The sequence below is a fragment of the Schistocerca nitens genome, chromosome 2 (genome assembly GCF_023898315.1).
Source record: "Schistocerca nitens isolate TAMUIC-IGC-003100 chromosome 2, iqSchNite1.1, whole genome shotgun sequence".
In the NCBI taxonomy this organism is placed as follows: domain Eukaryota; kingdom Metazoa; phylum Arthropoda; class Insecta; order Orthoptera; family Acrididae; genus Schistocerca; species Schistocerca nitens.
This window is the reverse complement of record NC_064615.1, coordinates 831,736,195-831,764,176: the sequence shown is the minus strand read 5'-3', so window position 1 is coordinate 831,764,176 and position 27,982 is coordinate 831,736,195. Positions and strand designations below refer to the sequence as shown.

At 39.9% G+C, this 27,982-nt stretch overlaps 1 protein-coding gene across 1 annotated transcript; it reads left to right on the top strand.

The window, feature by feature from the left end:
- Positions 1 to 589: 589 nt before the first annotated feature.
- LOC126234656 (probable rRNA-processing protein EBP2 homolog) lies at positions 590 to 27,982 on the top strand. The gene is made up of 6 exons (XM_049943388.1): positions 590 to 796; positions 883 to 969; positions 1,100 to 1,207; positions 15,336 to 15,575; positions 23,855 to 24,114; positions 27,703 to 27,982. Exons 1-6 carry the CDS (start codon positions 746 to 748, stop codon positions 27,893 to 27,895), a joined length of 939 nt encoding a protein of 312 aa, XP_049799345.1. The 5' UTR covers positions 590 to 745; the 3' UTR covers positions 27,896 to 27,982.

Sequence of the window (27,982 nt, the reverse complement as noted above, 5' to 3'; positions counted from 1 at the left end):
CAATAATAACATTAAAACAATACATGATCCTTCAAGATTTAAAACTGCTGTCGATAAATATTTATTGCAAAAGTGTTGTTGTAGTGTAGATGAATGTCTTGAAACACAAAAATCTGTTGCTAAATGTTGAAAAAAGAATGATTGAAATGTTAATCAAAATCGTATGTAAAAAATTGATTGAGTTACTTGTGTTAAGTATTAAGTATGAAAGGTGAATTTTCAGCTGTGAGAATATTAAGCCTAAATTAGTGTACATATTCTTGTATAATTTAAAATATTGTGTTATAAATCACAATGACTTGTCCAATTTCATACTGTATACCTTGTACAACAAATGATTAAAAGGACCAATGAAAAGTGAAATGAAACTACACCGTCGAAACCGTCTTCCCGGGAAACCTTCACATGTCGTGACGGTATGTGTGTGATGCCGCCATTTGAAATGCATTGCGGAATGTTTTGACATGACGTGACGTCCAGTGTGAATTGGTATAATCCCTAACGTTGTTGGTGAGATCCCATGTCAGTTGCAGCGAGACTACATTAGATCCATGTCTAGACAAAAAAGGATAATAAAACAAGTTGGCGGCACTGCTGTGGTGGTATCAGAGATGTTACCAAGCAATGTTTGTATACGCACACGGCACATGGTTGATTTGATTGCTTGTGTCTCGTAGTTTGTGGAATGTGTCTGTGTTGAAGAGATGTGTATGAAATTTGTACGGAGATAATCCTTGTGTGCATCATGTCTGATATCGAGTCAGACGCTGAAATAGACTACGACTCTGATTCTCAGGTGTGGTGTAAAGAATATCGATTAGTATGTCTGTTATCAAGCTAGTTCCATATCTTGTTTTATAGTTTTTGTCCATTTAATTTCAGCTTCAGGAAGCCTTCGAGAAGGGCGTGTTGAAGCCTGGCCTGAATGCTGTAGCAGAGGTAGAAAAGAAAACTTTTAAAAATAATGTGGTGAGTATTTTTTCTTAGCCATTTACATTTCTTCAAAGTCAAAGTATTGCCCACGTACATTCGTCGTCCTTTTTGTATTTTCATAATGGCATTGTTGTCAGTACCATTTTTTCCTCTTCCTTTTTTTCAGGCAGAACTTAAAAAGTGCTTGTCAGGATTTCGGTTGGGTCTTCCATGGATTGAACGGCTTGACCTTGTTACTGGTCATGCCCCCGTCGCACCAGAGTTAGCAGCGAAGGTAATTTTATTTGACAACAAATCGTTTCATTGGCTGCTTTAAATCTTTTTTCCGGTTCTGTTTTGTCCATGACATCAAAGGTTTTTGTGTGGGCTATAGTAGTAAGTTGTAGCACGTATGAATTTTGCCCTCTTGATGAAGAGATGAGCCTGAAGCTTCATATAGATGGACAGAACAGCTACAACAGACATACGACCTTTTTTTTTTTAAAGAAATAAACACGTAAGCCCTGCAGCTTGTAAAATGTGTAAATATGTCTTGTTATTAATTACCTGTTTGACTAATGTGCTTTGTGCTAGTATTTTGTTACACTGGACTAATTTTGGACATTGTCCATCATCAGCAGTATCTTATTGGTAATGTTCTCTTTGTGTATTTCAGTGACTTTTTTTGTACTCTATTTATCTATACATATATGTGAGCAGCATTTAAGGAATTTTTTAAATGAAATACAAGGATTTGTTGTTGTTAGTAACTGTTCATGCAATGTAATCATAATATTATATGAACATTATGATATATTGTCACTGAAACATAGTACTGAACATTGCATGTAAGATACCTCTGATCTGAAAATACAGCTCTTGTCAAACAATTACTTAATAAGATGACATATTTAGATAGTGTTTTCTATAATGTCATCTGCAACTAATAGTAGGCCTAATTTTACTTCCACACGCTCTGTGATATAACTTACACATAAACTAAAAGTACTTCAATCCAGTTGAGATCTTTTGTTAAATTTTGTTATAATTAGATTTAAATATCAGTTTAGAAATTCTCATTTTGCACCCATCTCTCAGTAAGTGTGTAGTCTGTGACTGAGTAAGTATGTCACTAAGTGTTGTCGACCTGCATTTCTTCTTCTTCTTCTTCATCTACATCTACTTTAGTGTATCGGTCTATGACAGGTTTCAACTAGAGGCTTTTCATTGTGTCCTGTTGTGAGCATCTTCCTTCAACTGTTTGTATGTATGTCCTCTTCAAATGTCATCCATCGACCAATTATGATTCTACCTCCTCCTCTTATCCCTTCAACTTTTCTCTCTAATTCTTCGTTGTAGACAATTCGTAAGCAGTACCAGTATATGTCCCAGCCTTGCTCTTTTTTTCAGTTTGTGATGACTTCCAATAATTTTTATACTTTTCGTATTTACTTCATTACTTCATGATTCTTAAGCCTGTCAGTCCACTTTACCTTAAGCACTCTTCTCCATAGCCACATTTGAAAACTTTCTAAGTATCTTTCTTCTTTCTTTTTAAATCTACATGATTCACTGCTGTATAACGCAACCTTTTAGACGTGAATTTAGCAAATCTTTTCTCAGTTCAATTGGAATTCTTCTAGATAGCGGTAACTACTGCACCTTTCACCTTTTCAAATGCTGTCTTTCCCATAGATATCCTCCTTACTTTTTCTGTACAGCTTCCCTTCCATGCCACTAAACTTCTCAGATACAGAAAGATTTTACTTGTTCTTTTTTTCCGTCTATGAATGTGTTAATTGAAGCTTCCTTCTTACTTATTCTCATCACCTTTGTTTTTTCCCTTTTACGTCTTCATTCCATACGCCTTGCCTCTTCTTACAATACTCTCAATCATCTGAAGCTCCTCTTCTGAATCTGCCAGCACCACTTGATCATCCACATATTTTATAGTCGTTATCATTTCTCCCCCAATTACAGTGTATCTTGCAGCCTCATGTGCCTGACCTATCAGATCCCCTCTATGTATATTGAACAGCTTTGGTGACTGTGAGCATCTTTGCTGTACTCTCCTTCCAATGTAATCTCTTCAGTGTCTTCGCTCCATACTCTTACTTTTGTATACATCTCCCTAATTAAACTTTTCTCTCTCCAGTCTATGCACAACTTTTAAAATTCTCAGCATTATATTCCAGTTGTAAGCCTTCTCCCAATCAATAAAACAAATATACACCTCTTTTTTCATTTCTAGTGTTCTTTATCCAATAATTCTCAGACCATATATAGGGTCATTCCATGTCAAAACACACAATAATTCAATGATTTGTAACCTCTACTTAAGATTTTCACAAAACTTTGCACATTGGCGTATACTTAGAACATATGAACTTCTGCAAAATCGTTTTGGTCTCAGACTAAAACTTTATTTTAAGTCTAATTTTAAATCCAGTGATATATTGATAACTGGACTCTGCAAGAATGTCAGCGCAAAATGGTACATACCTACATAAATGCCCATAACTGTGGTGTTTATGAAGCTTTTGATTTTGATTTTTTTTTAAGTTAAGAGAAGCACATATGTAACAGACATGTAATTGTTTAAGCAATAAAGTTACAAAGAAATTTAAAAAATAATATAATATCTGTCAATTTTCGATTTCAGAAAAATTGTGAGGATATAGAAAAGTGCTTCTCACGTTTCTCCAACCTGCTGGGAACCTGATTCTGGTCTTAAATAATCATCTATATTGTAAGATTTCTAATAAAATAAAAATTTTAATGGGCCTTCTGCTATTAGACACACACAATTGAAATCAGAATACTTTCCACTATGATGGAAAAGGGTCATTTTAAGCAAGTTCATCGACTCACTGCCTCAGATGCAAGGGTATCAAATTAGCCTATTTAAGTATAACTCATTGTAGTCAGGCAAGTTGACTTTAAATGTGAAAATTTATTTCCTTTCATTTGACTAATTCAGTAAGTATTTAAAAACTATACTATATATGATTTGTGTGTTCAGCCAATCCCTGCTCACAGTGATTAAAAAGTGTTCTTCGACAGCAGTAGCTTGTTTGAAACCTGTATAGGCATGAAAACAACCCAACAATTGGTGACATTCATTGTTGAGAATAACTGGCTTCCAACAGTTTGTCTATTTGGTCTCAGTTGCTTTTTGTCTTTCTGAGAGACAGGTAATACCTGTTTGTGGTGCGGCCCTATCATGCCACTTGTATAAAGCATGTTTTAAGTGACTTAGTGCTCAGTTAATTGCAGTTTACCATGTGAATTCATGCACTATCGAGCTGAGTGAAGACAAACGAGATTTAATATTGCTGCAATCCAATATAAGCTTCCCGCAAGATCAAGAAAGTGTTACTATTTGTGGACGCCATAGATACTATAACTTAAGTTTTTGAAATTAGACTGATGACCACAGATGTTAAGTCCCATAGTGCTCAGAGCCATTTTTGAAATTAATCAAAGAACATGTGATACTTTCAAAACACACAAACAGTTAAAAAAATCTTTGAGGTCAGTTTGCTTGTCTTTGTCTGAAACATTAAGTGCTAAAAGAATCTATACAAAACCAGGCTAAAAACTTTGCACAACATATAAGATTTGTGAACAGAAAACTGACATCAGTGATAGAAATGAAAGTGATGCAGATGACCTGAGATGATGTTTCACGAATCAGTACTAAAAGATCAGAAGGCAAATAAAACTTTACATGATTAGTGGAGCTAAAACTTCACTCCATTCCAAATCATGGCAAGGCTTCGTATGGCAAAAAGAAGCTAGAAAAAGTGAACCATTTTTTGGAAAGAAAGGTTTGCAGTATTGAAGATTCTGAATGTAGAGAAGAAAAATTTGATGGTGAAATTTTTAAGAAAGCCGAAGGTTTTGATGCCATGGTATTGTTAATGAAAGAAAAAGTGGCTAGTTTAAGACTACCTGAAAAAATCCAAATTTTAACTTTGCATCCACCCTCTTCGACAAAAGAAACTATAATGTCATAATTTAATGTTAGTGAATATGTGGTTCGACAAGCAAGGAAACTCAAAACAGAAATGAGTATTTTATCAATTCGTAAACCAAAAAGGGAGAGAGTTATTGCTGATGAAGTTTTAAAGATCTGTACCAAAATGATGAATATATTCGAATGTTACCAGGAGCAAAAGACACAGTTAGCATTCAGAAGAATTTGTATATGCAAAAAAGACTCACCCTTTGCAACTTAAGATAATGGTGCTCTTGTTTTAAATGGGATCATTGAAAAAATTGAAAGAAAATCTAACCCCAGAAAAAACAATTCTGGCAATGGACTTCGCTGAAAACTAAAACTACAGTTTTGTAATTCAGAATGAAATTCAGAGTTACCACTGGACAAGCAGCAGCTGTACAATCCATCCTGTGTATGTTTAGTTGTAAATGAAGAAAGTAAATTGGTAATACTGAACCACTGCTTTATAAGTGGTGATATGGAGCATGGTGTAGAATTTGTATATGCTATCCATAAATAAGTTGCTGGCAGAACAATACCCACAAGTGAAGAAAGTGCATTAGTCCCTGATGGATATGCTGCTCAGCTTAAGAATAGAAAAAGCTTTAAAAATTTCTGTGAGCGCAAAAACGATTTTTCTATTGATGCTGTTCATTCCATTTTTGCCACTAGCCATGACAAATCTGTGTGTGATAGTTTGGGAGGAACTGTAGAGAGAGAGAGAGAGTTGCCACAAGTTCTGGAATCAGGAAATACTGTGAAACGTCAAATGTGCCAGGGAAATCAGCAAAATATTAGGGAGATTTGAAAAAAACTCTGGAAAAAAAAATCTTGTATATGTCTCTGTAGATGAAATGGATTGTTTACTGAGATGTCATGCATCATCGCTGGTTGGGTGCAGCTGAGAATGTGTGCTGCTTCCGTCTCATTCTTACTGCTTCTCTCCTTCCTACCACTGCCCTCAGCTTTCAGTCAGTGCTACCACCACTTCTTGCTATTAGCCTAGCAGCTGCCGAGATGCAGGGAGGCGTGAGGAGTGGTTTGTTTGGATCTGATTCTCAGATATTGTTGATCAGCAACTGGAGATGGCAGTCATGTGTGCATGAGTTGTGTCTGTGTGATTGTGTGAATGTGTGTGTGCTCTCTTTTTTCTGACAAAGCCTATGGCTGAAAATTTAGTTGTGAGATAGCGAGTGTCTTTTCTATGTGCCTGTCTGTGGCTCAGCGATCATCTTTACGGTGAGGTTGCTACCTATCATCATTAGTATTGATTCTCTGAATATTTGTGCAAGTTACTTGTTGCATGTGTTGCATGGATTGATCACCACAGTCTCACATTGTCAATATGTCATCTGTGACTAGTGAATAGCTGGTCATGAGAGTGGATTTCCTTGATGAACCAAAACCGCAGGCCATTTCTGCAGGTATATCTAATGGATCAGGCCTGCCGATCTGAAGCCCGTCGTTTCGCACTAATGCAGGCCCTGCCCATCGGATCTAGTCTCAGCGATATGCCCACAGGCTGGGTCTGTTTTTTGTTTAGCATAATGTGGCGGATTTTCATGGTTGATTCATGGATCCAGGACCAAGCTGCTCCTTGGCAGGCCAAAGGCCACAGACTATGGATTTCAGGAATTGCGACTGTCTCACTGCAAGTACAATGTACTGTGTGGTGGTTTGTAGAAATTTTATTTATAGTAGTATAGTTTGGCACTTCGAAAGTAGTTTATATATTACAACATATGGACGATAAGAAGAAGAAGAAAAGTGTGGCAGTTGCTGGCGGTTTTTACACTGTGTACTCATACATTTCTCAAAAGAAAAATCACACTACACTTGTAAAATAATAGATGTAACACAGTGTGGGTAATAACTGACAATAACGAACGTAGTAGAACCAAAATTCTATTGGCAGTCACCAATAGTATTGGTTTGCACAACTCTTCCCGCCTTATACACTTCTTTCAGGAGGCCTACTTTTTCCAGAGGTTATTTCTGAAATCGATGAAGGTATTTCAAATCTGTCTTGCGACTCCAAGGAAATGCTTATTTTGTCACCAGATCTTTCATTTTATTGAAATAAAATAACAACAGTCGTCTTAATCAAACACATAAGCATTTGGCTCACTTTCTCCATCTAAAAACAGTTCATTAAGAAAGATGTTGATGTTAGTACTCAAGATTTTTTTTCTCACATGTTGTAGAAATACGGAAGTGGTCATATTTTTTGTCAACTTATGTCTTTACTTACCCTTGAGATCTACAAATTTGTCAGGGGAAAATGCCAAAACTTATCTGGAAATCAGAGAATTTCACTTAGGATAACTTGTGGCAACTCTGGAAGCGTATATTGAGAAGAGCTAGTCTTCAACTAGCGGATGATGCACGAAGAACAACTGCATCAGGTGTTTGATTTCTGCAAAGCTAATATTAACAAATGTTTTTCTCACTTCTTAGAGGAAGTCAACGTAGATCTCCTATGCAAGAACCCCGAGAAGAGATTTTCGACAACCCACACAATACCTGGTACTGGGAATTTTCAGCATTACAAACCATTTTATTGTGATTCTTTAGAGATTAGAAGGGTAACTTCTGAAAAGCCTTACTTAATTTTTTCATTCAGTGAAAATGTCTCACGATGGACTTGCACTTGTCCTCAAAAAATTCTTTTGTAGAAGCTGTATATGATGACAGGTAGTACCTTGCCTTCACCAGAAATGTCTATGACAATGGAGGAGATGTTGAACTACTTTTTCTCCACCCAACTGGACCAGCAGTGTCATTTGTTTGGCCTGAGAAGGAAGACTCTTGTTTTGTGTCTTTGGAAAACATCTTATGTGCTGTTGGTGTACCTAAATCAACATCATTAGGCAGAATGTATTACTTTAATGAAAAGGACATGAAGTTAACAGAATATTAATTTGTCACAGTGGATTAAAAACAGAGATTCTCTTAAGAAGTTTCATTGATAGTTTCAGGGATCTTCACCGCTGAACATGTACATTTTAAATTAACATTAGTGTGGCTATAATAATTGTTATTTAAAAATGCTAATTTGACACCCTAAATAAAATTAGCCTTGTAATGAAAAGATTTCAATTAAATTTATAACTTTTGGGTCTGTACTTTCATGAGGCAGCCTCTTGTATTTTAAGTATAAGGAAATGTGCAAAGTTTCATGAAAATCTAAGATGATGGGCAACATGACCTGGGTGATTTGATGTGGAATGGCCCATAGCATCTCCTGTTCCTTGACTCTTTCTGAAACCAAATTTGGCTTCCCCAGTATTTTCCTCAGTTTCCTTTTCAGTTCTCCTTCATATGACTCTTGTTAGACTTTGTAACATGACTGATAAAGCGGATTGTCTTACAGTCTTTGCATTCTTTCGCTTTGCAATTTTTGGGTAAAGGTGCTAGAATGGTCTTTAAGGACACTTACATAGGTATATACTTTACTGAGTTTAAAATAATAATAAAAAAAATTGAGGCATGGCTGTATGCACTGCCTTTCCCCCATCATTTAAATGAGAGGAAACCATTACTATTTTGCAAAACATCTCGAACATTTTCGCTTCCAGTGATTCTCTTTGGGATGTATTCTGTATGTTTGTAACACTACCAGTTTCCAGCATCTGTTAATTATCAAAGCTTTGTTTCTGTTTATTTTTGTATTGGTGAATGTTTTTGCAGATTTTTGTGAGTATAGATGTTCATTAGTGTGCAATAAATGCTGTCAGTCACAGAACAGGAAATTCAATAAAAGAAAATTTAAGAGTAACTGGTTTACAAAGCAGTCCAGTGATACAGATTTTTTGTGTCATAAGTGATGCTGTTTGTAACATTTCTTAGACCCTTCCTACTAGTTTGTTGTTCATTTACTTTCAGGCAATATAAACTGCCAGTCTTCATATTTTGCCACTTCCATTATCAAAAAAGATTCTTAGATATCAATATCTGGTTATGAAATTATATTTCAATATACCTCAGAATTTTACACATGATGATGAATTAAAATAGAATTCTATTTATAAGCCAATGTGATTTCATTTAAGCAATTATATATTCATTTTGTAAATTGTACACTGCTGGTAAAAATGTTGTACACCCATTTGGAGGTTTTCAATGCGCTCAGGATTTATTTTTGCAACAGTGCATTTGGAGTACATGAAATGATCACATTTACAGATTGATAGCACTGAGCTACCAGGTATCAACTGATGCTGAGACATCCATATTAATATGTTGTGCAGCCTCCATGGGTGGCAGTGCAGGCACTGACTTTGGTATTGTATAGATGGTGAATACTCTCCTGGGATACATTATGCCACACCTGCCCGGCCTGTTCATGTAGTTCTGTAAGAGTTCTTTGTTGATGAGTCGCACAAATAATTTCTTGTCCCATCATATCCCACATGTGCTCAATTGCAAACAAGTCTGTGGATCATGCTGGCCAGGGAAGTTGCTGCACATCTTTCAGAGCACATTGAGTTTCATGGGCAGTGTGTGGTTGAGCATCATCCTTTTGGAGCAACACATCACCTTCCTGCTGCAAGAATGACAAAAAAATGTGTCTAATAATATTCCACATCTACTGAGTGCTGGTTAGTGTCCACTCCAGAAACACGAAAAGCGAAAAAGAGCTGTAGCTTACTGTACCCCAGACCATAAGGCTTGAAGTAGGGCCAGCACATCTTGAATTAATGTAGTCTAAGAGACAATGCTCCAAGTGATTCTCTGATGGCACCAGTTGAGCTGTGAACATCAGTGCTGTGATGTGAGTGGACGGAGGACTAGAAGTGTGTGTGCCCATAATACCTCTGCTAATAACTGGCTCACAACGGTTCATGTTGGCACATCTGGGCTCACAAGCCCTCTTATCTGTGCTGTGGTAGTTGTACGATCTTCCACTGCTGCCCTTACAGTTCGACGATCATATAGAGCATCTGTGCTGTTTTCACAAAATATGGAAGTACTATGTGCCCTTAAGTAGATAGTGAGCCCAAATTCCTGTTTCATAATTCTGTTTACCATATCAGTCAATCTAGCTATTGAATTTTTACCTAAGATTCTCATTGCCTGGATGGTATCTCAAAGCCCAATGCTTTCTTTTCCCTGAGCTCCATGATTACTTTCTCAAATTCCCATTTCGGTGTCTTAGGACCTCGGTCTTCTTTATTGTGGTCCCTTTCATCTTGCAAAACCAGACTGGTATTATCAGCCTGGGTGCCATATAATTCTTCCGCATAAACCATCTAAACTTACTTCTCCTTGTCTGTATGTACTGCCTTCTTCCAAACTTTATTTAACATTTCATGTTTGCTTATTTTCCTTACTTCTCTTTTTGTTGAGAATTTTACCGATTTGTACATTTACTCCAATTTTCCTTTTCTTTCCAGTTCTATTTCCTCACATTGTTGCCTCTTCCAATCCACTCTAGCCTGCTCAGTTAGCTTCATTAGTTGGGTTGGGGTTAGGTTGTTTTGAGGGAAGAGACCAAACTAAGAGGTCATCGGTCTTATCGGATTAGGGAAGGAAGTCGGCCATGCCCTTTCAAAGGAACCATCCCGGCATTTACCTGGAGCGATTTAGGGAAATCACGGAAAACCTAAATCAGGATGGCCGGATGCGGGATTGAACCATCGTCCTCCCGAATGCGAGTCCAGTGTGTTATCCACTGCGCCACCTCGCTCGGTTCCATTAATTAATTGTTCAGTTTTCTGTACTGTCTTCTTCAGAACTGTCATTTTTCCATTTCCTGTGCTCATCCTTTTTATCCAAGATACTCCCTTCCTGTCGTCCAGTCTTTCTTATGTCTTCTTATTTTCACCTCTCCAGTTTCTCTTTCTAATACTTTGAGCATTGTATGTCTGATGATATTCCACTCTTCAGTGACTTCGGCACTTCTCCTTACATGTTCCAGTTCATTTTTGACGTAGTAACTGTACTCTTTCTTAAAGTTCTCGTTCTTCATTTCTCAACAGCCTATTTTTTATCTGTTCTTTAATGTTGTCCTAATATCTGCTACAAGTAAATTATGATCTGTATCAGCGTCTGCACCTGGAAAGGTTTTTGTCATTTTAGTCTTGTTTTTGAATCTCTGATTATAACAAAGTCTATTTGATATATGTCGGTATCACCTGGAGCTTTCCGTGTGTATAATGTTTGTTGATGGTGTTTAAACCAAGTATTGGCAGTCCAGATGTGTACATACATAATATATTTTACAGTTTATGCTAGAGAGTACTTAATTACATTATTAGTATCTCTTGTTTTCCATTCACTTATCGAATCTAACTTGAGATCTATATGTATACTCTTAATCTCTCTAATCCAAGTAGGAAGGAATATTAGGGTTTAGCATGACAATGATGATATCATTAGAAAAGGGGAGTGAGCTCAGAGTAGGGAGAGACAGGGAAGGAAACTGTCTGTGCACCCTTTCAAAGAAACCATCCCAACATTTTCTTTAAATGATTTAGGCTGATTGGGGATTTGAACCACCATCCTCCTGAACTTATGTACAGTGTTGTACCATCTTGCCAACTTCTTAACTAGAGTTTTTTTTCCCAAGAAGTAGATTGCATTTGTTCAAGTAATTTCTTTTTAAATTCCCCAGGTGTCATCAATATTGAGAGTTGACATCTGTTGTAGTATGTATCTTTAAATTAGGTGGTTGAAACTTTGTGGACATTCATTGCTGATTATGTCAAAGATGACAGACTTGTAACTAGCTGCATGGAATATTGTGTTTCCCTATTAGCATTTATTTGTAAAGGAGGGGTTGCTATTAAGTTTTGTTCGAATTTTCTTCCGCGTGTCATGATACTGTCAATCGTTGCTCACATCTTCAGTGGTTATGGTTTTGAACAGGACAGTCCAGGAAGCCTACCTGATTTTCAGGAAAGAACAGTGTAATGCTTTTCTGGATAGGAGCATAATAATGCTAACACTGAAAAGGTCTCTTTGTAATTTGTTAACACAGTATGGAGAATATGCAAGTTTTCTAAAATCTTGTGTGAATACTTGGCTACATTGACCAAAATTGGTGGAAAAAGTTCAGACAAGGAAGAATAGTCATAAACTACATCACCACCTTACCTGAGGTTCATAACAACCCCAACACACTTGTACCTCTCATCTACCATAGTGTTGATTGCATTTAGTGCTTCCGTGACCTTTTCACTTCACAATAACATCAATAAAGGGATATGGGCTGGTGTGATTCCTGGATTGTTGGCAGAATTCCTGAACTTGTGAGCCCTTACAATCTTGTACCATTTTGGGTTCTCTCAATTCTCTTGGAATGCTCATCCTGCCTGGAAGCATATTTGTGATAACACATTCTGCCCATACATATATGCCTTCAAATGAGTAGCTGGATGTCTCATGTTACAGTATGTTTGATCTAACAGTCTTTGACAAATTATTTTATAATGTCAAATGGATTCTTTACCATTTCCTTATATTAGGCTGTTCCATTGCTCCCCAAGTGACTGAGAGTGTCAGCTTGCCTGAGGACAGGCACAGGTGGTTAAGCTACCTGCCAGGTGTTGCTACTGCACCACTTTCATACCAGATTCAGCACAAGTTGAGTTATTTGACCATCCCTACCCCCAGGCACTCTCTCAAGCCAGTAGGATTGCATATGTTGTGGGCTGGATAGTTGACTGCCCGTGTCTCAGCTGTTTGCCAACTTCTGCACTCACTCACTTGTCCTGTTGCTTGTGTGTGGCTACTCAAGCTGGAATGGCTTGCCTTAAATTTATTATTATGTACTGTTAAATTGATTTAGTGTTCTGGTAAGAGGCCTCCAATTTCAGTACTAGATATAGTGCAGTGGTTTCATGGCAAGTTGGAAGGAATTCGTGATCCTCTGTGTCATCCATTTAAGTTATTCTTAAGACTTTGGAACCTAAGATTTATAACACAGACCAGCTTAAACATACCAGTAGACACATACACTATTACATATTGATTAAAGTACTTTATGATTACTATTAGTACAATCTGAATGGTTAGGGCCAGCTGCCAGCCAATCTCTGCTCTTTATTTAATGCCAAATACAAAGTATGTCGTGAGTTTCAAAGTATCTGAGTCTTTTTATGCATGGCTTGCTGTACACTAAAACATTGCATCCAGCCACTGCAATCTGTTAATCACAAAGTTATTGTATTCTGTGTATGTACATACTCTTTGTCATGATGGAGATTGATCCATTTCAGCAAACATAACTTTTGTGAACAAAATACAGTATTTAGTGCGTCTTTCCAGTGAACCACAGTAGAACCTCCTGTGTAAAGATAACAACTCACCATTCGGTCATCAAGAGGCATGTAAACCAGATTGAGAACATTGCTAGCTTTCACACAAATCATTCAGAGCTGTAGGGTAAACATACACCTGCAGTGTTTCATTTGCACAACTGACTGCATTATGATGGCACTGCAGTGTGTTTGGGGTTGTGTCTGGTGGAAGGGAGCTTGGGAAAGGGTGGTTGATAACTGTCAGGGAGAGGCAGCAGGAGTACAGGGTGAGAATGTGGCACCAGTGAGCTCATTCTGGTGCAGGAAAGGGAGTTGTTCTCGGTGCATGATGATGTGAAGTAGTCAGTGTGGGGAGGAGATGAAATGGAGAAGTAGACTGTGAGAGTAGGTGGTATGTGTGTTAGATGGTCTTGGGTCAGGGTATTCTACATGGCCATGACCAGTGTGGCTAGGGGTTAGAAGTAGATGTGACATAAAATGACCTATGATTTTTTGTAGACTGGGCGGGTGGTGTATTACCACGTTGAGATAGGTGTAAGCTAAGGTCATTGGCAGGCACAACAACAAGCATTTGAAGCCTGTGTGAAGCATGCAGTTAAGTAGATTAGTGCCTGCTGGCCTCTCCGTTTCAGCTGTCAGCCAGCCTTCTCCAACCCTCGCTCCCTGCTCCCTGTCCCATTTCTCCACTTGTACAGTCTGCCCGACACAACCTGTCACCTCAGTTGAGCTGCTGTGCCAGCACAACATAGTCAGCTGGGACAATGTAGCTGCCTTGCTGTGCATGTGAACTATTTGACAAGTTGTTACCTTTACTCTTTCCATTATTTATATTCCACTAAGGACTTTCCATTACCATATTGAGCCTTTAGAATGTAGATGGGTGGATAAATGTGTCATACATATATACATCCACAGCCTGTGTGTTGCATTTTACTTTCATTCTCCATATAAAAATGTTCTGTGCAAAGAATAAATCTTATCTGCAGTAGTCACTGAATAATAGTTGATATTTTGAGTGTGGAGAGTGCACTCTGCGTAGCAGTAGGAAACCTGAATGTAGACAATCTACTTAGCTTATTTAACTGTATTAATGCACTTTACTTTTGTAGATGCCACAGTAAAAATGATAGGATACAGGCTGCTGTAAATAATTTTATGTTGCCTCATGAGGATTGTTTCAGTCAAAACTAGTAGCAGATAAATGTTTATTTTATCAGCAGCTCTTGTTGGCTCGTAAATGTCTTTCCTAAAATATTTTGAGACACTTTTAAAATTTTGAAGTTTACAAATGTTAGAGGCAAGTGGGTATGTGCATGTGCACACCCATGCATGTAAGTGTGTGTGTGTGTGTGTGTGTGTGTGTGTGTGTGTGTGTGTGAGAGAGAGAGAGAGAGAGAGAGAGAGAGAGAGAGAGAGAGAGAGAGAGAGAGAGAGAGAGAGGGGGGGGGGTGAGGGGGAGGGGAGGGGGAGATGGCGCAGTTGATGTTAAGAATTGTACAAAAACTTTTCACCACACGATGTAGCACTGTTTAAAATACAAATAATCTTTCTCAGAAGTCATTTTACAGTATAGTTAAACGGGGCAGTGCTGTTGTTAAGATGCTGACCTCATATTTGGGAAGATGGACCATGCTCTGTCTGGTCATCCTAATTTAGATTTTATGCTATTTTCCGAAGTCGCTTCGGGCAAGCCCAGTGTTGGTTCCTTCATTAAGGCCATGGCTGACCACTGTTCCATCTTCTTAGAGAAAACTCTTATAGTTTGTGTGTATTTCTTTGAGCTATTCATTTTCATCACATCGTGATGTGTCTTCTATCATATCATTGGTACAATTCAGTCTTGCCAAAAATCAATCCATTGCTGGTATTGTTCTGTCTCCATGAGGTACTTGCGTTGTTAAAAAATAATAGTCAAACATCAGTGATACAGAAAGTTTGAGTTTGTCTTGCAGGTGTGTCTGAATGGTGTAATCGGTTAAGCCAACTGTTGGCAATAAGCAGGAGATATGGTTGAAAGCTAGGTTTGACACAAAATTTCAATTATTTTGCTGTATGAATCATATTTTTCTATCAGTACATCCTTTCTTTATCAAATGTTCATTTAAGTGCTGTGACTTGATTTAATGATGAGATAATTGGCTATTTCTTGGTTGCAGCTGGAAGAGACACAGACTGTGCGTGCAAACAAACTGAAAAACACTAAGAAGGGGACAAAGCCATTAGACCCTGCAGATGACCCAGTTGTGAATGACTTCAAACGTGAAATGAATTTTCATAGACAGGCTCAAGCTGCAGTTATAGAGGCTCTTCCTAGACTCAAAGACCTTGGTATACCAGTGAAGAGACCTGATGACTACTTTGCACAGATGGCGAAATCGGATGAGCACATGCAAAAGGTATGTTGCATAATTGCTTAAATGCACTGAATTTAAGCTGTGTGAAAATTTATAGGATTAACTGAAGCCTTTGATACTGCTTTGCAAAATTACAACCAAACTGTCACCTTTGAACCTAACCTAGACCTCTAGCAACACTACAGATCATAATGTCACCACAAATAAGGTATCATATGCACATTAATTGGCTTTGCCAACTCACAACCAGATTATCACCTTTCAATGTACCCTACAGTTTGGGCTATGCTACAGGTCAGTCTGTCACCACAGACCACTTTCTTGGGCTTTCAGTTGTGCTGATTGGTCTCTACATACCACTGTGTCATTTTTACCCCTTCTTTTTCAGATTCTATTGTGTATTGATGATGTTGTCTATGACATGTCTGATAATAATATTCACATGGTCAGAATTGCTGTACCCTACTCGATTGACTCCTTTCACTGCCACCTGGTCCCATGGTGGTGCACAGCTATTGCCACCCCAACCGAGATCACCATTGAGCCTTGCAATGCTTTAAGCGGCACCCATCCTCTGCTGGTCTTATTACCTTTAAACACCTTTGCCACAAAGCCCATTACTTGCATAATTGCATATTCAGGAAAACCGTTTCAGGGGTGGATTCTAAACACTTTTATGGATCCAAAAATGCAATTAAAAAAAATAGATTTTTTTGAACCGAAAGATAGTAAACCTCGCCTTAAGTATATTTGGCTCCAATGTGTTTTCCATCCTCAGTGGAGGGACAGTTTTGTGGGTCTGTCCTTAAGCCCAGTAAGGATCCATCTCCCTTAATAGTTACTGGCCAATCAGTCCCTGCAAGTTATTTGAACGGATGGTGGCCTGTCAGCTTTGTTGGGTTCTCGAATCTTGGGATCTTTTGTCTCCCTAACCGGGCAGCTTTTGGGGGAACAGTCCCAAACTGATCTACTGCTTGAGTTGGAAACTGCTATTCAGCAGGCATTTTCTCAGTGTCACCATGTTCTTGAAGTTTTCTTTGATCTTCATAAGGCCTAAGGCACAGTTCGGTGCAGTCACATTTTACATGCACTCCATCAGTGGTGTCTTCAGTGCCCCTCCCTATTTTTATTTGCCAGTTCCTGTCGCAACACTCGTTCCAAGTTCAGGTTGGCCCCTTTCTCAGCTCTCTGTAGATCCAGGAGAATGGCATGACAAAGGGTTCTGTATTAAGTATCCTTCGTTTTCTCATCACTATTAATGCACTTGTGGTATCCGTTGGGCTGTTCGTCACTCTTGCTCTCTGTGTGTCTAGGCTAGTACCCACTCAATGCCTTCCAGCACTATTCTGCATGGACTCTCTCACATGGTTTTCAGTTCTCTTTCCTTAAATCACAGCTGGCTGTATCCATCTCCATACTACGGTCCATCTTGGTTCGGAACTCTACCTTGAGGCCCAACACCTGACAATGATCTGCCAATTTTGTTTCTTGGATCTTCTTTTTGACAACAAGCTTATTTGGTTGCCCCCATGTCTGTCTTCTGAAGATTGTTTGTTTCCATAAACTCAGTATCCTATGCCTTCTTGCCCACATCTCTTGGTCGCCTTTATTGGGCCTTAGTTCTGTCCCGTCTGAACTACGGCTGTCAAGTTTATGGCTCAGTTGCTCCTTCCACACCGTTTCTCTTGGGCCTGCTCCAGCATCGTGATATCCACGTGGTCACCGTTACCTTTTGTGTTAGCCCTGTCAGTAATCTTCTGGTTGGTGCTGGGAACCCGCCACTTTTGGTTCAGCGGTCCCACCTCCTCATTATCTTTTCCATTGCTATAAGCTCTTTCCTTACCATCCTATTCTGCCCCCGCCCCCCCCCTTTCCCTCCAAGGCTTCCGGATGTCATCCGCCCACTGTCTGCCCTGCAGTGGATTTACTGGTCGGGCTTCATCGTGCTTCTCTCTGCTGTGATTTCGATCTTCCCTCTTCATCCTGTTCCCCCTTTTCTCTCTCACCAGATTCGGATGGATCTCTGCTGGGGTCCAAAAGCCTATGCCACTCTGGTGGTTCCAACCCCATTGAGTTCCAACCCCCCATCCCCCCCCCCCCCACCCCCTCCCTCAGCGGGCTAGCCACTCTTTGACGGGTTTGTGCTTGGCTACCACGGGACCCCAGCCTTTGCAGCACTTTTTCCCTTCTGTGCTGTGTGTCCATCCTCTTGCTGTTCTTTTTCCCCTCCCTTCAGGAACATGTCTGGGGTATTATTGGGAATGTTCTGCATTCTGTTGCTGACTTGTGACCAGTCTCAACTTTCTTTTTGGCTCATTTTTCATTTCTTTGTTTCCCTTCTCCTCTCGTTCCTCCGCTTCGGCATTTGAGGATCCTCTTTTTTTCTTCTTCCTCCCTGTGTGTTCCGGAAGGCCGGCCCACGCATCTGACGCTTTAAAGGTGACTGGGTAACGCATAATTTCCAGCCCCAGGTCAACAGGTAGGGTTCGCATGTACCCCCTGGTACAGGCCAGGCCCAGGAAGGGGTGATTGCCTGAGCTGTAACCTTCCCAGATTGCCCATTGGTCCCTCCATCAGGTTTTCAGGAGATGTGACCTGAGGTGTGAACAATCACCTAAGGCAGGTATACCCCCTTGTGAAGGGGAAGGAGCATGCCAACGGAGACGCTGACAATCATGGGCAATTTCCTCGCGATGAGTCACTCATTCTCTGCATCAACATTGACGAAACGTAAACATAATGAGGCGACTGATTCGAAGACCCTTCCCACTGCACCATGGTTCCTTGTGGTATCACATACTGAGGACGGTCAGTCCTTTGCCACGGTCAATCCGTTTATTGTTCAGAAAGGTGTTGATGCCATTGCTGGTCCTGTGAAATCCTGGCAAGAGACAGCTTCTGATGCTCAAGCACAACTACTACTTGCTGCCTCGTTTCTCCACTGCTACCCTGTTTGTTTCGAGGCACGTACAACTTTGAATTCTGCCCTTGGTGTAATTTACACCCGGCTGCTTGACGGTCTAACTGAGGCTGAAATACAATCTTACATCTCTGATCAGGGCGTCATTGCCGTACATTGTGTAATGAAAAAGGTCGATTCCTCCTTGGTGCCCACCCGCATTCTATCCCTCGCCTTTGGTAGGGTGGTGTTGCCGTTCAAGATTAAAGCAGACTACAAAATCATTACGGTCCGGCCGTAAATTCTGATTCCGATGCACTGTTACCAGTGTCATCGGTTCAATCACACGAGAATGTCTTGTCAACACTTGGCCAAATGTGTAACCTGTGGCAGGGATGCACACGAGGGCAAATGTCCACCTCTCCCTACTGTATCAACTGCAATGGCGGCCATGTCGCCTCCTCCTGGGATTGTCCCATGTATCTAGGTAAGCGGGCTGTTCAAGAGATTCGGGTAAAGAAAAAAGTGCCTTACCCTAGCTCACAAGTTACTGGCTAGTCACAAACCCTGTGTTCTCCCTTGTGGCAGTTATAGTTCAGTTCTTGCTACCTCTCGCTCCATCAGGGATGTGGCTACACAGACATGTGATCTCAAATTTGGCTCTGAAGTTGTGAAATCTCCCAGTGTCAAGGTAGCATTACTGTCCCCCTGCCCCGCTGTGCAACAAACTGTCAAACTCTCACCTAAAGGGGCGAAGCTTCCCACTACACAACCGGCAGACAGGAAAGGCCAGAAGGAGTACTCCAGAGAAGACTTCCTCTGTCCCTCCAGCCAAACTACACTCAAGTCTTTCTCTAACCAGAAGGGCTTGAAGAAGTCCGCTAAAGACAAACAGTCTTCCCCTTCACCAACTTGAAGATCCTGCTCCCCTGCTCGACAGTGTTTCCACGTGGTCACTTAGCCCGGCCAGCCTCTGTCTCACCCAGTTCGCACCACCAACCGTTTTTCAGCGTTGGATTCCACCGACCGACCGCATAAGCATGCCGATGCTTCTGTGGACCCCATGGAGCAGGATCCTCCTACTTCTGTGCCCTGTAGTTGCAGTTCTCCACCGGCTGTCCGTCGGCAGACACTGAGTTGACACCCCTACATTTCTTGCTCCTCGTGACTGCCCTCCTACCCCATTCAGTAAAATTGGTACAGTTAAGGAGACTCCCACCATGTGGCATTCTTCCTTCCTTGCTTTGCAGGAATCTACCATCCTCTGCAGTCTTTGTATTGGCCATACCAGGTTGACCCATGGTTTTTTACTCCATAGTCAGCTGTGACCCGCCCCTCCCTGCCTCCCTCTGTTGCTGTGCCCCCCCTCCCCTCCCCTGATGGTGATCTATATTTTGCTGGACTGTCCCTGCCTTTTGGCCCTTTGCACTAAATACACCCTCCCACTCTCTTTGTCACAGGTGTTAGAATACAACCCTAGCAAGGTTATGTCAGTCTTACCGTTTTCTCCATGAAAGTGGTTTGTCCTCCCAGATTTAAGTACCTGAATTCCTTCCAGAATTGGAGTTCCACAGTTAGCATTGGTGTTGATTTGGGAGGCCTTTTTCCTTACCTTCGCGCTGATGACCCTCATTCACTTTTTTTGAATGTTTTGTGTAGTCTTTTGTGCTGTTTTGTTTCTCCTTTTCTTGTGTCTTCTTCCCATGGTGTCGTCCCTGTTGTGTCACGCTCGTGATATGACGTGGGGATATGGATGGGTCAGCAGTAGTGCCGGTGCCCCGAGCACTGTCCCCCCCCCCCCATCTCCTTTTCTTTATTCTTCCTGCTGCCTTGACTCCTTTTGCCTCTTTGCCCATTTTTCGTTCCCATTGAGTGAGCTGTGCTGTTTGCATTGTTTCTGCCACTTTGAATAGTGTGGCCAATGACCGTGCTTTTTGCACCCCTCTTCCCCCATTGTCCCAACCAACCAATCACCCAATGGATTGCTTAATGTCATTGCAAGTAATTAATACGATGTGCACACCTTTAGTGATTGTAAAGCAGCTGTCTGGTCAGATTCAGGTCTGTGGCAACTTCAAGGTCACTATTAATGCAGTTGCAGTCATAGAAACTTATCCCATGCTTTGCCAGAGAACTTGCTCACAAAGTTGGTAGGAATCACTTCTTTTCGAAAATAAACTTGGCCTAAGCCTACCTTCAAATTCTGTTGGATGATGCATCAAAACAGTTAGTTGTGGTTAATATGCCTTTCAGCCTCTGTTAGTATCAACAGCTGATGTTTTGGGTAGCTAGTGTGCCAGTGTTTCTTAGACCAGGTTAGAGAGAAGTGTTCCTCATTGCATCAACTATCTAGATATCAGCATGACATGTACTACCATGGAGAATCACCTGTTTAACCTACATTCTTTGTTTACGGGTGTACAGGCTGTGGGCCTCAAATGTAATCTCACAAAGTCTTTACTTGTCCAGCCTTCCATTGTATATATGGATCATGAAATGTCCTGGCAAGGCATATGCCCAGTGGAACAACATTTCACTCCATTATGGCTTTGCTTTGTCCATCTAATCTACATGAACTTCAGGCATTACTTGATAAAGTGGCATACTATAGCAAGTTTATTACAAGAGTGGTTTCTATGTCTCACCACTTGCATCTGCTGTTTCAGAAAAATGCCCCTTTTGTTTGGTCTGCACTCTATGAGGATGCTTTTGTGCAGATGAAGGATCGTCTTCACTCAGTGCAACATTTCAACCTGGCAAATGTCTGGTAGTTGCCACGGACGCATCCCAGTATGGGCTGGGTCAGTCCTGGCCCATCACTGTTCAGATGGTTTGAACAGCCTGTTGCTTTTGTGTCAGAAACACTCACCTCAGCTCAGCAACATTATTCTCAGGTGGAAAAAGAAGCTGCTGCTATTGTCTGTGCCATAAAAAATTTAATTTAATTATTGCCCATAAGCCCTTGTTTTCCCTTTTTAGCCTGGCTGCATCCATACTGGACAAAGCTGCTCACAGTCTTCAGTGTTGGTCTCTGTTCTTGCCCCCCTTACAATTATGGGATCAATTTTCATCCCATATTGCAACATGTGAATGCGGATGCTTTGTCCTAGCTTCTCACGGGCCCTGACCCCTTGTTTGACCAGTAGTAACTGCTTTGTTTTCCACTAGATATGGAGATGAGGTACACAGCAGACAGTCAAGTCGGGCATTGAACCACCTCCGGAATTTTTATGAATTGCACCATTGCACTCCCTGTTGGATTGTATTATTCTCCTGTCAACAGAAGGGTTTATTTCTTGTGTTGTACTTCTAGTGACTATGGTGGCAGGAGATCACCTGCTTATTGTATCAGGGTTGCTGGGGGCCTCTTGCACAAAACATTGGCACACTGACAAGTGTTTTGGCTGGGCATTAGTTAGGAGGTGCAACACCTTATCGCAGCCAACTGCAAGCGTTCATATCAGCAGACAGTACCATGCACTGCTTTTTTGCCATAGCTAGCGAGTCAACGTTGATTTTGGTGGTCCTCTGTAGACACTTCCTGGTTGTAAGCAGATGTTGCCTTTTTTCATTTTCCTTATTTCATTCATTGTCTGTCTGTGGCAGCAGACATGACTGTCGTGTCACTGTTGACGAAAGTCTCCACATAAGGCTTGCCTTGCACACAGATTTCAGACAGTAGTCCTCAGTTCGTGGTGCAGTCTTAAAAGGACATGCAGTGGCATTTGCCATGTCCCGGCACCTCCCTGCCATCTGCATTCGAAAGACAAGGCCGAATGCCTTCCTGAATGTTCGAGAAACAGAAGTGCAAATATGCAGAAAATTTCCCAGGTAGGAAGTTCTTACAGAATGAAAGCCAATTGGAGCCAAGAGTCCCAGTGAGTTTCTGCTTGGCCTTCAGCAGTGGACACTGTGCAATGTCTTCCTGCCGGGCAGGCGTTCCCAAATAGCCCTTGTTTTGTCAACTTTTGCGTGTGGCACACCAGTATGGGCCAGGGTGTATGGATGGCACAGTCACTGGATTCCGGCCATTATGTACAGCCGTAGATTGACTTTTGGCACACTAACGGAACCAGTTGCGCCCCAGAATGGGCGCAAGGCCCTCTCCTCGGGCTGTAGGCCTGTTGCCTAATTCTTTCTCTGCCCCGTCCACTCCTGGTGTCAAGGGTTTTGTCAGCACCGATGGCTTCCTGCAGCCACTGAACTGAACAGATACGACCCGCAGTGAGGATGGAAACCAGGTCTCCAATGCCAGAGCCTCTCATCTCTGTTCCATCATCTTCACTGCTTGTACCGGCATCACTCACCATAGACCCTTACATCGAGATGGCTCCCATCCCCATCGCTGGTCCTGTCCACTGGTTTCCCCAGGGTTTGCGAGCAGCAGGGTTGTGTTCATAATAGTTTCATCTGTGTGTGCTGGTCCGAGTGGATTGGTAACTTCTTGCACTTTTTGGCTGCAACACCAGGCACAGCTGTGGACGCCATGGATGTCTCTTCACTCACAGCATCATGGATGGTGCCACCTGGTCTTTCTCTCCACAAGGAAGTAGGAGTATAGTAACCTGCCAGTTACTACACCTACTGATCACAGTGGACGAAGTTGGGCCGCTATGGGATGCATAGTGTGTATTGACATTCAAACGACATGCCCGCAACTACTTGTGATGTCCGCCAGTGGCAGCCAGGTCCCTGACTGCTGTCATAAAGTCCACCTTGCATGTGCAGCACCACACCTCTGACAGCTGATGTGGGTAGCATCTTTATAAGAGTGTATTCAGGTCTCCAGGCCCTCAGTTGTTAAGTGGCAGCTGGCAGAACTGGCCACAGGATTGCTCAGACACTACAGAAATGCTTATGTACCATGTACTGCCATATTAGTCTTGTCTGTGCATATGCTTTTCACAACTGTTTCCTTCATACTCATACCTAATGACAAGTTATTATTTGGTTAATCATTAAATTCTCATTTACTGTCTGTCACTAAAAGTGAGGTTTTCCTAATTTATTATTATTATTATTATTATTATTATTATTATTATTCTGCTCTTCTGGCTCTTGTTTGAAGTCCATATAAGCTATGTATTCATGAATATTGTCATGAAACTGACAGTTTGATAGCTTCTTACATCAGCCCTTGTAAAGGTTGGCTTCTTATTTATGTCTCTCCACAAAAGACATTCATACTTAGCTGAGATGTAACTCATCATCATTAATAGTCCATTTTATTATTTAAATTGTAGCATGGCATCTTAGCAAGCCTATAAATAACTTCAAGTTTTTTCTGCTACATTATTTTATGGTTTTTCACTAGGACTGCCTACTGATGGAAATGTTTAACTTTTCTTATTACTTGTTTCACACAGCTTGAAAATTTAATAGGAATAAAGAATGATATCTCAGTTCTGCCTTCCTGTTACAGGTTCGGGAACATCTTCAGAAAAAACAACATGCTGCTGAACGCAGTGAGAAAGTTCGCCAAATACGACAAATGCGTAAAATGCAGAAACAAATTCAAGTGCAGAGTAAACTGAAGAGAGCCAGTGAAAAGAAAGAAATGTTGGAGGAAGTAAAGAAATTTCGCAAGAAGGTGCGGCAGGATCTTGACTTTTTGGATGACAAAAAGCCACAACAGAGAAAGTTGAATGCTCAAGGGTCTAAGTTCGATGGCAAAAATAAATGGTAAGGTTTTTTGTTATTAAAGTAGTTATAATATTTTAAACAATAAAATGTTGTAAAGAGAAGAGAGAGTTGCATTGTGTTAGATACGTAATGGATCTTTTGTTTGATCTTGAATTTGAGTGCAATTCATCCACACATCAATGCAGATAAGTGCTGTATTTCGCTTGATGTGTATTAAGTACTGCAGCTGCTGTTCCATGCATCTTCCGAACAGTATACTATCACCTGTTATGGTGTTGATTCATTATGTCACAACTATTTGGTACTTAATCCTACTGAAAGAAATCATTGGTGTTAATTAATTTCCATACTTGCACTTAATTGTTTACTCCTGGCTCTGTTTCTAACTAATAATTACTTCACAGGAATTCCCCTGGTTGTGCGTACACTGTCTGCACAGAAAACCCCCAAATGGGGTTTCATGGTGCCTCTGAAAAAGAATAATATTTTAACATGGAATAAGAAGTCTCTTCCTCAAAGTATTTGTCCTAAATGCAGTCTTCTACGGAAGACAATATGACAATAGTGTGTTAAGACAATAAGAGAACAAAAGTTTTTTGAAATATTGTGGAGAGGCATCAAACCAGTCTTCAGACTGAGGACAACAACAGAAATTTCACCCCAGCCATTAGAAATATTTGTTAAATGCAGGAATTTATTAAAAATAGATTTGTTGTTACTGGGTTTTACTGCAAGTCAAAAGTTGAAAAAGACATGCACACTGTGAAATCCAAAGCTGACTTTAAAATATATGCCTCAGTATCAGTATTAATGTTGACATGCTTGAACTCAGCTGAATGCTTGAGAATGCAACTTTCGAACCTTTATTTCATGCTGTGTTAGGCCACATACTATTTCACAGGCTCCAGATTTTGCAAATAATGTGTACTCATTTGAACTATGTGATCATGTTAGATACGTGTGCTAAGATTACATACGGACCGAAAGATTCTTAGGGAAGAAATATACATCGTGTCTGAACGGCTTGCCGAAAGGAAAGTGATTGCACTTCTCTTCGTATCTGTGGTTACCTGCTGTATCTATTTTCAGTAGGTTAAAACTGGACAGCGGTTTGCTCTTTCCTAGTTGCTCATACAGAAAAACCTACTGCCTGGTTATTGATACAGCCACACTGTTTCATACGTGATGAATGCACAAGTCTCTCGTAGCTATGCAGACCATCCAGAACTATGTAATTCATATATTTTTTAATGACAGTCTTCTAATTTGTTTTCTGTTTTCATGTAGTAGAGTAAGTAATCATTAATATTGAAGAGTAGCTTCACATATTTGTAAAAATAAATTACCAACAAAATGCCAGTTTGGTTTTCAGAAAGGCTTTTCAACAGAAGATGTTACATATGCTTTTGTTGATCAGATATTAAATGCACTGAATAACCAAACATCACCAGTTGGAATTTTCTGTGATCTCACAAAGACTTTTGATCATGTAAATCATGGAATTCTTCTAGACAAACTTAAGCATTATGGTATGAGTGGGACAGTACACAAATGGTTTAATTCATATGTAACTGAAAGAGTACAAAAGGTTGAAATAAACAGTTTACCTATGTGCGAAAATCAACAGATTTCGCAAACTGGAGAGGTATCGACAATGGGGTCACACAAGGTTCAGTCTTGGGTCCCTTATTGTTCCTAATACACCGTATATTAATGACTTGCCACTCTATATTCACGAAGATGCGAAGCTAGTTCTTTTTGCTGATGTTAAAAGTGTAGTAATCACACCCAACAAACAAGAGTTAGCTGAGGAAATTGTAAATGATGTCTTTCAGAAAATAATTGTTTCTCTGTTAATGGACTCTCTTTAAGTTTTGATAAAACACAGTATATATGGTTCTGTGCAGTAAATGGCACAACACCATTAATAAATGTAGAGTTCGAACAAAAGCCTGTAGCTAAGCTGGAGTATTCAAAATTTTTGGGTGAATGCATTGATTGGAGATTGAATTGGAAGAAACACATTTATGATCTGCTGAAACATTTGAGATCATCTACTTATGCTATTAGCGTTATTGCAAATTTTGGCGATAAACATATAAGTAAATTAGTTTATTATGCCTATTTTCATTCGCTGCTTTTGTATGGCATCATATTTTGGGGTAATTCATCATTAAGGGAAAAAGTATTCATTGCACAAAAGCACGTAACCAGAATAATAGCTGGAGCCCAGATAGCAATATATATTCTCTTATGAAATTCGGTATTAATAACCCATCCCAATTCAAAAGCAATAGTAATGTGTATACCTACAACAATAGGACAAAGGTTGAACTTCACTACATTGGGTTGAATCTAACTTTGGTACAGAAATGGGTGAATAATACTGCCACAGAAATCTTTCCTCATTTACCAGTTACGCACCAAAAGTCTGACTGATAGCCAACCAACATTTAAAAACAAATTAAAAGAATTTCTGAATGACAACTCTTACTCCTAAATAGAGGAATCTTTAGATATAAATTAGTAATCTTACAAGTAAAAAAATAAAATAAAACCTCGAATTACAGCATATAAAGAAACTTTTTGATAAACCAACACATTTCACATTCTTGATCTATGGAACAAGCATTAATCTGATCTTATCTAACTTTGCTGAGGCTTATTTGTTTTACCAGCAATGTTTGAAGCATGATGCAGTTGTTGTGTTTATGTCAGTTGTTTTCATTAAACCTGCATTTGTGGGAGGACTTATTTATCTGGATCATTAACTACAGATTTTAGTTTTTGCTAGATTATTTATTTATGCGTATATTTGATGAACCACATAGGTGTGCCTTGTCAAATATCCAGCCATCATTTTGATGTTGTGTAAGAATACCAATAGCTACTGCAGTGACCTTATAAAACTGACCCTGAACCTGTTTAATATCTCTATGATTGCATTTATTATTCATGGACTTTACACACTGTACACAGTTCCATAATCATGATTCTGCAACATAGTTAGCTTGATTTCTATCACTGCGGATGGTGTAATAAAAAATTTATTGAGTATGCAATGAGCAATGCAGGTCTTTCTCACACGTTTTAACAGTCATTTTAACTTCATTACAGTTCAAACTAGATTGTGTTTATTTTCCCAAAACTTAAACAGTTTCAGTTAAAACATTAAAAATTTACTTCCTTACTACACTAGAGAGACAGTGATTTAAATTAGTAATCAACTGTGTTCTCAAGAATGTAATTATAATGAAATGTGAGAGAGGAAGGAAAAAAGTATAGGAGAAACAAATAAATAAACAGTTACGTGAATTTTTTCGTTTGAGGAACTGCAACTTTTGAGCTAAATACTGCAAAATTGAGAAACTAGAAGTAGCTGCTATTTTAAACAGTTAAATGTGATGGCCGAGCGGTTAAAGGCGCTACAGTCTGGAACCGCACGACCACTACGGTCGCAGGTTCGAATCCTGCCTCGGGCATGGATGTGTGTGATGTCCTTAGGTTAGTTAGGTTTAAGTAGTTCTAAGTTCTAGGGGACTTATGACCACAGCAGTTGAGTCCCATAGTGCTCAGAGCCATTAGTTAAATGTGACATTGTTTTACAGTAAAATTTTATTTTAACAGGGCACAAGCTAAGAAGAAATACAAGGACAAGAAATTTGGATTTGGAGGGAAGAAAAGGGGCTCGAAGACGAATACAAAAGACAGTTTTGCTGACATGTCAGAATTCCGAAAATCGAAGAAAAACAAAATGAAAAAACAGTCAAGACCTGGGAAAAGTAAAAGGATAAAACAGAAAGCTCGTAGAAAGAACTGAAAATGCTGTTACAGCAACTGACTGCAATTAAATATTAAGTTTTTTTAAAATTTTTTGGGTATTTAAGCTGTGACTAAGACAGTTTGA